Source organism: Zingiber officinale, chromosome 3A, assembly GCF_018446385.1.
Source record: "Zingiber officinale cultivar Zhangliang chromosome 3A, Zo_v1.1, whole genome shotgun sequence".
Lineage (NCBI taxonomy): Eukaryota > Viridiplantae > Streptophyta > Magnoliopsida > Zingiberales > Zingiberaceae > Zingiber > Zingiber officinale.
The window spans coordinates 110,392,708-110,406,625 of record NC_055990.1 but is presented as its reverse complement, the minus strand read 5'-3'; the positions used below and the strand labels follow the sequence as shown (position 1 = coordinate 110,406,625).

Genomic DNA, 13,918 nt, shown 5'->3' with positions numbered 1-13,918 from the left:
AGGTAAGTACTACAGGAGAGTAACCTAATGAGGACACATTCCCAATTGAGAGAATAGTAGGTGTCGATTTGACCTAAGATTTTAGCGAAATCCGAAGTCAAGACCAGATAGTCCCAAAATGATCAAAACATTTATTTTTTTTCTTATTATGCTTGTTGTGCTAACTCTGTAGTGTATGAAAGGGAAAGTTGAAAAAAGGGGTTCCAGGAGCCCGGAGGTCCGGCCACCTCGAATGAGTCCAGGCGCTTGGATTGGCTTGAACCTAATCACTTATGTAGATGAGTTGGCACACTCCGATTGGTTGGCACACGTCAACGTCTAGGCGCTCAAGGATGGACTAGGCGCTCGGGATTGGATAAAGTCTACTGGAAAGAGTTTCACCAAGGTGCATCCATGCTAGCGATCTAAGCGCACATGGGTGGTCTAGGCTTCTAGAGGTGGATAATCCAACGATGAAGCAGGATTGGATATGCCTCAGTCAAGGCGCCCGAAGGTGGTCCAAGAGCCCAAAAAAGGCTATAAAAGAAGCTTCAACCAGTAGCATCAGTTCATCAATTGCTACAATTTTCGTATTCAAGCATTACTCCGAAAAGCTCATTTCAACTCTGAAATGGCAATTCGACGACTATGCGAAAGCATCAATACAAAGTCATCAGTATGTTTATATTTACTTACTTGCATTTTAATTTTCTATATGATTGTACTTATTCAAGCTTACAGTGGATTATCCAACAAAATCACTTAGCGATGTGGGCCTTAGAATAGAAGTTGTCAAAGGCTCCTAATCAAGTAAAACTATGTGTGTTCTTATAATATACCCAATATATATTATATACATATAATATCTAGGATGGGTAGACTAAAACAATTCAAATTTGATCTAATGAAATTTATAAATGAAAATATGAATAAAATAATTAATAATAAAGAAATAAATAAATATAAAGAGTATATGTGAATTTTAAGAATTTACCAGGATTTTATAAAAAAATTTAGATTTTAAATGAGTTTATGAATATTTTAAGGGGATAAATCAGATATAGGAAAGCCTGTTTGGAAGTACATTATTTAAGTCGGGAGTTGATTGAATCAATTTTCTTAAGTTTAATTTCCTATCCCTAAGTTTTTAATTACCCTTTCGTCATTGTTGCTTTTCCCCACGCATGATACGTGCCTCACCGTCGGCCGTTAGTGCTGTGTGTTGTTGCCCTCACCATCGTCCTTGGTGGTCGGTCAAAAGCAAACCACCTGTCTATGTCTCTTCCCATGCTTGCTCGATGAACTGTTTTGTAGTGTGATACGACGCCACAATACCTTGCGACAACGACGTTGTCGTGTACCTCCACCGACATTGCGTCTCCCAAATGTCATTGTATGATGTTGTCATCGCACACCTTCACTACATCAATCACCTTCTCCGCCTATCACTGTAGCCTCCCTACCTTATTACTATTCCATCATGATGAACTATTGGCAATGTCGCTAGACCTCCGTCGCCGACCATCACAGCCATCTACCGTGAAATGGTAAGATGTAACTTTAAATTAATCAATAGTTTAGTTAATTAATTAATGAATCAATTAATATTAATTGATATGATTAATGATTAATTGGTAGCTAAGGAATAGATTAATTGTTTTAGTTGAACAAATGCTACATTGATTTGTCAAATGATTTGATATCAGTTAAAGAGTTGATAGAGTGATTAATTAGGTAGTTGATCAATTCAATTAACTGTCTAAGCAACCAACTATTGTTATGATCGATAACAAACTATTTAATTAACGGTCTAAGTGCATGATCTCATTATTTATATTAATTGTGTAGTAGTTATTTTACCCGGATAGTTTTTTTGTCCCCGAGGCTATGGTGTCGCAGTAGGATGTTCAGGTTGTCATATAGGCACTCGTGGTTCGATCCCCAGGTGTGGCGTATTTGTAGGTATTTTTCCTTCAAATGGGGGTCTCAATCAAAGGATGTTGGGCTCTTAGGCTGCCCACTGCGTGCGCTTCCCGATTTATTCTAGTGGTCGGTAGAAAATTTCCGTCGGACTAAGTCGGTCACCCCGAGGGATAGTCAATGAGGCTAACTGAGATTATCATTTTTTTTTAGCTTGACCTTTTTTTACTTGATATTGTATTTTGATCTATTATGATATCTATATAATCTCCTTTGTTTTCATACATATATTGTTTGGGTATGTATGATATTACTAGACCTTAGTATAGTTACAGATTGATACTTGTGCATTTATATCATATTCTAGTTATACACTTATACTTATAAGTATACTCATGTATACTTACGCGAGTAGATATATATGCTAACGAGACTATACTTAGCTACATCATGTGTGAGATATGTCAATATTTACACAAACGGTAGAACAATTGAAAGGTATCATGTCTACTGTCAACCATTAAGCAAACATATCTTCACAAGGAAAGATTTAAAGGGTAAAGCCTACCCGTCTCATATTGGACACAACTCCTGAATGTTATCACATACCTTGTTTCCATTCATAGGGGGATTGTTAGAAATGTCAATGGAAAGGTGGAAAAGAAGGAGGAGACTCCATTGTCCATAGATTTTTAGTCTCACATTGGGAGTCTCATGACTTTATGGTTGATTTATATTATTGTAAATGCATGTATGATATCAACAAATGTATAAGGAGAAACTCTCTTTCACGTGTGGGTGTGTAGAGCCCTACAAATCTAGGGTATGAATTTACACTGAACCAAGTTGACTCGTGTCCTAGTACAATCTATGCGTGTTGAATATCGAACTAGCTGGGGCAAAATTTGTCCAAGTAGAACAACCAACATTTTGTCACATGAATTTCTTTTGTCTGTTGCTCAAATGAAATAGATGCATTAATCGACAATTAATGGGAAATCCCTAACGGATGTTTCGCTCTAGGCAATATTATAATAAATGGCCTTTAATCGGTCATTTAATGCAGCAAATGAGAGGCGCTCCTATAAAAGAGGAGGTCATGATCTTGAGCTAAAGGGTACAAGAAAAGAATCTCCATCCACCTATGTTCTCCTCTCTCTCTCTTCTTCTCTATCGTACATCTTTTGCTCGATAGAGTACTCATGGTAGCATTTGGATACCTGTTAGTTGACCATGACCACCAATGCATGATGAGGATCGTGGTTTACTGTTCTATTATAGTAAACAAATGACCCAAGGGAACCTTGAAGCATAGCCGGAGTTAGAGCGAATTTATTTTAATGAAACTGTTTGATAGCAGACCTTAACTTCTTTCGACTTGACACTCAGGACTCGATGACTCAGCGACTTGGCAGTTGGCAGTTGACACTCGGCAACTCGACACTCGACGACTCAACATTTGACAGTCGACGAATCGACATTCGGATCTCAACTGTTAACGACTTGGTAGTCGGTAGTCGGTGACTCGGTAGTCAACACTTGGAATCGACACTCGGCTGACTCGGTAGTCAACACCCGGAGTTAGACTCGGCACTCGAATTCAACACTCGGCTGACTTGGTAGTCAACACCTGGAGTCGAACTCGGCACTCGAACTCGACACTCAGACTCGGTAGTCGAACTCGATACTCAGACTCTGCACTCGAACTCGGTAGTCAGACTTAGCTAACTCAGACTCAGCAGTCGACAATCAGCCATACAAGAAAGTCCAATGTTCAAGGCACTTCAATCATCCCAAGCAGCTTCTTCTCTTACAGATAAGTCTGAATTTAGTTTGTAAATTTAATATTTTTTTCCCTACAAATCTCTTATAACAAATTGTCCAATAAAGAAAAGTTTAAATAGCCATCAATATTTTCTTTTAATCTTGCATACTAGCTAAATCAAAGCTAGCATTCTTTTAATCTTGCAATATTAGATTTTAAGTAGCATTCTATTAATTCTGTCTTAGATCTCTACTATTCTATCTTCTTAATCTTGTCATATTATACATAAGCTAATTTTATTGTGTATACTTTTTTATAGTTAGTTGATTTAGAATTTATTTCCACTTTGTGTTTGATTTAGAACTTTACTATTACCTCCTAAAATTGATAAACGTTATTCATCCCCTCTAGGGTTGAGGTTGGTTAGATCCCACCGAATCAGTTTTCTTTTGTGGGGAGGAAGATGGAATAGCCGTCGGGAGCTACCCACAAATGCTAACTCTTACGATCGCCAACGATGACCTTCAAAGTCGACGAGGCTTTTTTCAAAGACACCGTCCAAATATTCATAGGTAGTCCAAATACTCTTCCTCGGCTCCTCCTCCAAATCCGCTAAGGACGTTCACGACGTCACTCGGGTTGTAGCCGTTTCCATGGTCTCAAATGTTGACGTCCCTCGAACCCCGCTCCTTTCCTACCGTTATCAGAGCACATCGAAGCTCATCTAATGGCAGACGATGGCAACGATAACCATCAAAGTCGATGAGGCCGATTTCAAGGACACCGTCCAAATACCCTGACGAAGGTAAAGCCAGATCCCAAAGAAATGATATTAGTTATCACTGTTTGAAATCTAAGATCAAGAACAAAAGATTATCTTAGTGGTCTTTTTTTATCTAGATCTTCTAGCTTTGAGTCAACTCAAATATTGCAACAGAATCAACAATAAAAAAAAATTCAATAGTTAAATAATGAGCGATTAAAGGCTTAGTCGCAAATGAATGATGAAACCAAGATATTCCGTTGCTATTGTTTTCCATTTTAGTTTAATTTAATTTTTTTTTCATTAGCGGCGGTTTTTTAAAATCGATCGGTATTCTGGGACCGATCTAAAAATCAGTCGTAAAATAATTTACAATCGATTTAGATTTCGATAGTTAATTTTAACAGAAGAAAAAAAGTTATTTTACGACTGATTTTTAAAATCGATAGTAAATTAATCATAACAACTGATTATGATTAAAACGTCCCTATTTTTATATTTTAATTAAATTTTATTCTTTTATGACTGATTTATAATCAGTAATCAATTTTAGATTAATAATCGTTTTAAATTTTGTTGGTTAATTTATTAAAATTAACAATGAAAAAAATATCTGCTTGCTAATTTTTTATTTTATTTTAATTTCCTATTTTATGACTGATTTTTTAAATTTAACTATTAATCATAATAATGCTATGATTTTTCTTTTCTTTTTTTATTAAAATAGTTTTTTAAAAAAATTCTCTTTTTTTAATTTTTCCAAATATTTATTATACATATATCAGATTATATAGTCAAAACTAACTTTATGAAATTTTTGAAAAAAATTAAAACTTGATTAATCAAGCATAATTAACTACTTAAACTCGACCGATTTTTAAAATCATAACTATTAATTATAATAACGATTTTTATAAAAAATATTATTTTAATAAAAAAAATAACAAAAACCCTCTTTTATTTAACTTTATGCAATTAAAAAAATAAATTAAATTAAAATTTGATTAATCAAACATAATTAGCTACTTAAACTCACTGATTTTTAAAATCATAACTATTAATTATAATAACATTATAATTTTTCTTTTTTTATAAAAATATTCTTTGAATAAAAATGATAATAAAAATTATCTTTTAATTTTTTCTAAATATTTATAGATATATCAGATTATATAGTCACAACTATCTTTAGGCAATTAAAAAATTAAATTAAAACTTAATTAATCAAATATAATTAGCTACTTGAACAATTGCGTGACATTCATGGATAACCTACTTATCCTTTATCTTCCATACAATACAATGCAATGAGAGGCGCACCACCTTCCACGCAATGTTGGTCTGGTGGAACATTGGAATCAAACTCTCTTCCCTTCCCTTCCCTTCCCTTCCCTTCCTTATCCCTCGCCCTATTTAAATCTCCTCCATACTCCTCTTCCAAACCCTTCTCCTTCTCTTTCCACCATCCTTCCCGTCCTTTTGCTCGGATCGCAGGGCCATGCCCTTCATCCAGTAGTCGGTAGATAGATAGTGCCCCTGCTCCAACATTGCTATCTTTGAAGGATTTAAGTCTCTATTAGATGGGCTAATACTCAATTAACAACACAACAATTATCATTAACTAAATCTTGATTAAGTGTTCTAATGTTTTAAGCATGAAGGAGGTTTAAATTTTTGAATGTGAATTCAATGTATAAATCCGTTAACACATTTCATTAATATTAATAGATTGTTAATGGATTATAAACTTTATGTGGATGATCCTTACAAGATAGGCTTGGTATAAGAAGAGAAGACTTATTCAATTGGAGCATCTTTGGATTTGACTACTTTTTCTTCTTCATCTTCTTTAGACTCTTCCCCATTGAGACCAAAATCCAGTTGTCGTCCACTCCCATAGAAATTCATTCTGTGCTTGTAGGAACTATGACAACAAGTAACAAACAATTGTTAGATCGGGTGGAACGGTTAGATGAAGTGAATAGTCTTGTAATTAAAATTTGATTTTTTTTTTCTCTTACTAATTAACTTAGCAAGGATACATGCTAGAAGTTAGAATAAAAACATAAAAGAAGAGACAAAGAAATTACTTAGTTTGCAACTAAATAGTTGCTAATCCAAGGCAACAGAAGTGAACTAATATCTCCTTCTTCGAGCAAGGTCGGAGGCTGAGTAGCCCCTTACAGTGTTTGAAAGCGAGAGTTAAAAGTACAATATTTGGAAAGTAAAATATAGAGCATGTTATTTAATTTCTATCTCAAGAACTATTTTTATAGTCTTCTAGTTGAAAATAATCATTTGCTAACGTGGCACATCTGAGGTGCCTTAGCTGATTGGAGACACCTCAATTAGTGTGATCCACATCGCAATGTCTTTCTATATGATCTTGTGGATTTGAGGTGCCTCAGTTCATTTGAGGCACCTCAAGTCGGTTAACATGGATTTCGCTACTTATCCGCTTAGGTCAATTGAGCCACCTCAAGTCTTTAGGGCGCCTCGAGTCAATCGAGGCACATAGAATGGTCAACCTCAGAAGTTGACTAGTCTTCATTTCGCTCACTTGGGTGATTCTTCGGTCGTCTGAAGTGAGCTCACTCAAACCCAACTCCGACCTTCTCCTCGAGCAGACTTTCTCTAGCTTCTTGTCCGTCAGATATGCCTCGTGCGTCCTTTTTGCTCCACCGGAGTACTTCCACAACTTCTCTTTTTTAGGATGTACCAAGCTCCTCGACTTACTTCCCGTACAATCCTTCTTGTTCATTGCGTCTTCTGCTCGACTTCTTATATTTTCCTAAGTCCCTGCATACTTAGACACAAGACATCAAATCCACAAGGCCTAACTTAAGCTAGTTAACTTAATTTGTTTAAAAATTTAGTCTTTTATATTTTTGAGTTCTACCAATGAATTTTGATTAAAATTCATTCATGACTTAAATGTTTCTAAAATTCTAAAAGTTTAGCATGTATATGATTAGTGGATGTAAGAAATCTATTAGTGTTGTTCTAGATTAAATTAGAGGTGTCTAGATTCAGATGTGATATTATGCCAAATGTAAAGGAGGTTGATTTTTTAAAATAATTTCTCTAAATTAATGTGGGCCATGAGCCAAGAGTTTTTGGGTATAGTGAGACTTAAAAAAAGTGGAAGGAATCTATTAGACCATGTTTGGATTGAATTTGACTTATCTAAGTCTATCAATAAGTTTTTGTTAAAACTTATTGATGACTTAAATGTTTTTGAAATCTTATAACTTTAGTATGGACAAAATTAACAGGGTGTAAGAAAACTATTGATGATGTCCTAGAGTGAATGAGAGATACCTAGGTCTAGATATGACACTATACCAAAAGTAAAAGTAAAGAGGAATGATTTTTTTAAATATTTTTTTATAATTAATAGTTTAATAGGGGTTAATCAGTCGAGAGTTTTATGCATGATGAGATTCAGGGAAGTGGAATGAACTTATTGGATCAAATTTGAATTGAATATGACTTTATCTAAATTTATTAATAAGTTTTAATTAAAATTCATAAATGCTTCTGAAATCCTAAAACTTAAGTATGAACGAGATTAAAAGAGTGTACGGAAGTTATTGATAATAATGTTCTAGGATGAATAAGAAGGGTTTAAGAGCATCCATAATACTATAATGTTATAATATCCATCATCTCATCAAAAAATATGGATCTACTGTCACATACTCATTATAATTAACAATATCCTTCTTTCACCCACATCCCTTTTAACATTAACACGGACTCCACCATCCACTCATTCATCCCTTTTATTAGTTTTTTAAATAATATTAAAAATTTTATAATTTAAAAAAAATATTAAAAAATTAAGAGAGAGTGTTCAAACCTTTGAACACTTTCTCTCCTCTCTCTTATGAGTGGGCATTATAATGCCCACTCATAATAGAAAGGGATGTTAAATAGGTATTATAATGCCCATTTAACATCTCATTGATGATGCTCTAAGTCGAGATGTGACACCTGCCAAAAATATAAAAAAAGGTTGAATTTTATAAATGATTTCTCTAAACAAATAGAGATAATAAGTCAAGAGTTGTTTAACATGATGAGATTCACTCATTATTATACCAATTTTGAGCCAAATATAACTTATCTTCCATCAATAAATTTTTGGTCAAATTCATTGATGTTTTAAATGGTTCTGGAATATGAAAATTCAGTATATATAATATTAGGAGAGTACAAGGAAGCTATTGATAATGTACTAGAGTGAATCATAGTTGAGGTCATGAGATCGAAATTTGGCACATCCGAGCATACTTTCCTCTATATCTTGGTTATTGTACTAACGATTAGTAGTCATCCGTGATTTACCTCTTCTGTGTTGACCCAGAAATAAATTGATGGAGACGTTAAAGACGAACGAATTCTATTTTCTATCACATTAGAGTGAATCACAACCGTTTAGGCCCATATATCTGACATTGTACTAAAAGTAAAAGTTGAATGTTTAAATAGTTTCCCTAGAACGTTACAGACGATGAAGTCAAGAGTTCTGGGACATAGTCAGATCAGACTAGAGGAGTGGAAGAAACGAATTGAACCAAACCCATAGATCTCCAACCTATGCAGTTGCTTGAAGTTCTTTTGACTAAAAGAGCTCCAAAGTAATTTTTATGTTTCCTTTTTAAATTTTGTTTCCTTTTCTTTTGTAAATTTTTAGATTTTTTATTTTTTATTAAGATTTTAAATTTTAAAATAAAAAATGGATAAATAAATTAATAAGGCCTTAATTTTACATAAACATAAAATTCGATCATTTGTACAAGAAAGCATTTTAATTTGGAGCTACAAGATAAGAATAAAATTGATTGATAGACTAAATAATTTTAGATTGACATGAAAGTAATTCTTATATATTTAATTAGTTCTTCTAATTATATTCATACTCTCAAGTATTAATTTGACCTAATATAATAAAAATAATAATTTTTTAAATAAAAATTAATTTTTATGAATATATTCATGTTAAAAAATCATTGTTCTTAATACATTAGGTCAAATCAATATTTGAGTGAATAAATATAATCTAGTTATATATAGGAATAGTTTTATATCAATGTCACTTGGTCCGATTTTATCCAAAATCAATTTTTATTAAAAAAAAATTAGCCAATTAATTTTTAAAATCAGTTAAATGATTTATTCAAAATTTTAAAATTTTGGCATAGATATAAATGATTCAACTAGTAAAAAATTCAAATAAAAAATTGATTTTATTGATAATATCAGTCGATTAATTATAAGTAAAATAAAAAATGAATACATAATAATTTGATCATTTTAAAATTAACCTATACAATTTAATAATTTTGATACTCGGTTAAAAGCTATAGATATTTTCTTTCTTTATGTGGAGCCATTTCAATCTTCGGGTTGCTAAGAAACTTCTGCGGAAAGGACAATTTAAATGTGAAAGAATAGCAAAGGTTCTCTTCTTGGCTTTGTCCCAAGCCGTTTCTTGGCTGTTCATTAGCTGTTAGGAAAGAAACCCTTGAGAAAAGGACAATTGACTTTTGCAATTCATAGAAGAACAGAAATAGATCTCAATAAAGTTAGATGCTCCTCCTGCCCGTCTGCTAGCTCTATCATCATTCTCTCGCGGTCGTCGATCATGGAATGCGTTTCCATGTATCTCCTCGATGCTCTCGTGAACAACTTGGTCGATCACGTGTCCCAGGAGCTGCAGAAAGTGCATGGCGTCGCCGACGAACTGGTAACGCTACAGAACATCGTCTCCTCGATTCAAGCCGTCCTGAAAGATGCGCAGGAGAGCGAGGAGACCAGGAACTCTGTGAAGCAACAGCTGAATGAACTCCGCGAGGTTGCGTATCGAGCAAACGACATTCTGGACGATGTCGCAACAGAGCAGCAACGGCAGCAGCTGATCAAATATGCAGCGGTGCGCAATTCCCTAGGTGCTGTGAATCCTAAGCGTTTCTTTTTTAAGCAAGATGTATACGATAGGATACAATCGATCAAAACAGAGCTGGACGAAATAGTGAAGAAATGCCCCTTGTCCGCCTTGACATCGCACAATGGATCGCAGAGGACGCATATCTCCGAGACCACCTCAGTGAGTCCTCCATGCGTTCTCGGTCGCGAAAGAGATAAGCAAAAGATAAAAGAACTGCTCGTGCCATTAAATGGACAATCAGATTCAACTGCCTCGGTGATTTCGATCTTTGGGATGCCTGGCGTCGGGAAGACAACCCTAGCACAACAACTCTTCGACGATGAGACTGTGAAGAAGCATTTCGAGCTCAGACTCTGGGTTTATGTGTCTAACGACTTCGACTTGATGAGGATTATGAGGTGCATGATCGAGTCCATAGATAGATTTAAGTGTGATTTAGCTAGCCTTAACAATCTTCAGCAAGAAATACGAAAGAAGGTGAGCGGAAGGAGGTACCTGCTTGTTCTGGATGATGTTGGGCAAGAAAGCCAGGAGTGGGAGAGGCTCAAAAACTGCTTGTACTCTGCTGATGAAGGAAGCAAGATACTAGTGACGACTAAAAATGAGCAGGTGGCTGCTTTCATGGCGGCTAATTCACCTCCTGTACTCTACCGCTTGGAGGGCTTATCGATGGAGGACTGCTGGTCTTTGATATGCCAGCCAGCATTATCCCGAAACCCAAGCGCATCATTTACGCTCGATTTCTATCGGTCGCATGCTGTCAACAGATGCGGAGGTTTGCCCATGGCAGCTAAAGCTTTGGGGCAAAGGCTAGCTAGAGAAGCTGACAGAAACAAATGGGGGGCGATCTTGACAAGCCAGTCATGGGAATTCTCCGGCGCCGGCAGCACAAGTATCACGGAGCCTCTCGGCCTGAGCTACAAATACTTGCCCAACTATCTGAAGCCGTGCTTTGCATACTTGTCCATAATTCCAAAACGCTGCGAGTTGGAAAGGGATTTCATCATTCAACTGTGGATGCGCAAGGCTTCATCCGGCCGAGAGGGACGGAACAGATGGAAGACGTCGGCAGCGACTACATCGACTCCCTCAGGCGCAGCTCGTTCTTGCAGTATTCACATTTCGATCACAAGAGCCGTCGGCAAAGGTACGTCATGCAAAATGTTTTCCATGAATTTGCCCGATATGCCGCTGCAGAGGAATGCTCTGTCATAGAACCCGGCACGGAGTTGCATCTCTCAGCGAGTGTTCGCCATTTATCGGTGAACTATGAAGAATTTGTAAGGAGAGTCACTCCGGACGAAGTGTACAAATGCAAAGGCTTGCAGTCACTGCTACTGATCGGCAACTCCACGAGTCGCCCAATAATGGTCCTTCCTGGCGATCTCGCACAGAAGCTCAGTAGCCTGCGCACTCTGATGCTCACCAACTCGCGCCTGACTCAATTGCCTGAATCAATCGGCGATCTGAGGCACCTGCGCTGTCTCCAGCTACAAAACACAAGCATAAAGAGGTTGCCTGATTCTGTGTCTCGGCTCTACAACCTACAGACCTTGGGTCTCAGAAACTGTTACGATTTGGAAGAGCTTCCAAAGGATATGAGTAGGCTGCGCAATCTACGGCACCTAGATCTTCATCTAGATGACAATTCACAAGGCACCTTAAGATGCATGCCACCAGAAATTGGATTATTAACTCATCTCCGGACACTGAACAGGTTTGTTGTGAGTAAAAGGCATGAGTGTGGTTTATCTCAGTTGGAGAACTTGAACGATCTCCGCAGCGAGCTTCTCATCGAAAGGCTTGACCTCGTTTCCAGTAGGGAAGATGCTACGAACGCCAACCTATCGAGCAAGGGACACATTCACAGACTAGAGTTAACATGGAACTACAGTAGTGTAACCGATGCATCCGCTAGGAGTGCAGGGTACAACAGTAGAGAAAACATCCTCGAATACCTCAAACCACATCCCAGACTGAAAGAGATCGGAGTCGTCGGGTATGGAGGGACCTTGCTGCCGAAATGGATGGGGGATTCTTCCTTGTTCAATCTAGAAACCGTGAGGATCTCCAAAACTTACAGTTGGCTGAACCTCCTCCCACCTCTCGGCCAATTACCCAACCTCAAGTATCTATTCCTCGAGGAAATGCATGGGCTGAAGCATCTTGACTGTTCATTCTGTGGCAGGAACGAGATACGATTCCCAAAGTTAGAAAAGCTGCATCTGGAGAACATGTCAGGACTGCAAGAATGGTTGGGGGATCATCGTTGTGCTTTGCCTTCTCTCAGTGAGCTCACTATCAAGAACTGTCCTGCACTGCAACAACTTACACATGAACTCCCATCTCTGACAAAGTTGGTGATCGAAGCATCCCCATACTTTGCCGGCTTGCCAGATTTCCCAAAACTCCAATCATTAGAAGTAAAGACAAATGATGACTGGATTTGGAGATCCTGCAGGGCAGCTATTTCCTCGCTTCCCTCTCTCACTCTCAGTGGACTGACAAGGGCGGACCTGCCCTTCTATATAGGCAGTCGCCATGCGTCCATCCGTCGGTTAGAGATCGGTTATTGCAGTCAGTTGAAATTTATTCCTGACGGTTGGCTACCTGAGTGCCTGTCGCGCTTTGTCATCAGACACTGTCCTATGCTGCAAAATGTACCTGCAGGGTTGACTAGGCTGACAATGTTAGAGGATCTGGAGATCGAGAACTGCGAGCAGCTCGAGCATCTTCCAGTTGGACTCCGGAACATGAACTCACTTGCACATCTTGAGATCTCAGATTGCCCGGCCCTCGCGTGGCTGCCAAGTGATGGCCTCCCGAGAAAACTTCAGTTTTTGAGCATCAGTAACTGCCCTGAGCTGATCCAGAAATTGCAACATCAGGATTTGTTCACTCGTCGACAGGATCTCCAATTGTGGATAAATGGTGAGCGTGTGGTGACTTGACAAAGGCACTGTTACTATTATTAAATAATATAATTAGATTTGTTTATTGTCTTAAAGTTAATTTAGTTTTTTAAATTCTCACTTTAGAATTTAAATTTTTTGATAATTAATTATATAAGACTTTGTATTTTTTATTTTCTCATAATTTTTTTTTAAATTCATCAATAAAGATGATTACTTTTCTTTGACAACAATTTTTACATGGTATTAGAGCCTTCATCTCTATGTCTTTGATAATTAGTTTGAATAATTGTTAATTCGATCCACAATTTTCGTAGATCGAACTATTAATTTTTTTTGGCACAACCGTACAATTTTAATTGAGTTTCTTTTATTTTCGCAATACTTGGTTTTGTTTGGTGTTCGATTATTCGTGAACATAATTTGTTCTATTATCATGAGTGGTCGCACATAAGATTTGCTTCAATCGATCAGTGTCCGATTGGATGGAAAAAATTATTCGTATTGGGGATATGTTATGAAAAATTTTTTGTGAGAAAATCTATCTGGGGATATGTTTCAGGTGTGCGAGTTCAACCTACGGACATTAATGTTGATTGATCCTGTCCGGAATCTGAGTCAGACGG

At 36.8% G+C, this 13,918-nt stretch overlaps 1 protein-coding gene across 1 annotated transcript; it reads left to right on the top strand.

Moving 5' to 3' along the window:
* Positions 1-10,092: 10,092 nt before the first annotated feature.
* LOC122050574 (putative disease resistance protein RGA3) lies at positions 10,093-13,331 on the top strand. Its single transcript, XM_042611471.1, has 2 exons — positions 10,093-11,527; positions 11,578-13,331. The coding sequence occupies exons 1-2, from the start codon at positions 10,093-10,095 to the stop codon at positions 13,329-13,331; spliced, it is 3,189 nt and encodes a 1,062-aa protein (XP_042467405.1).
* The last annotated feature ends 587 nt before the right edge of the window (positions 13,332-13,918 follow it).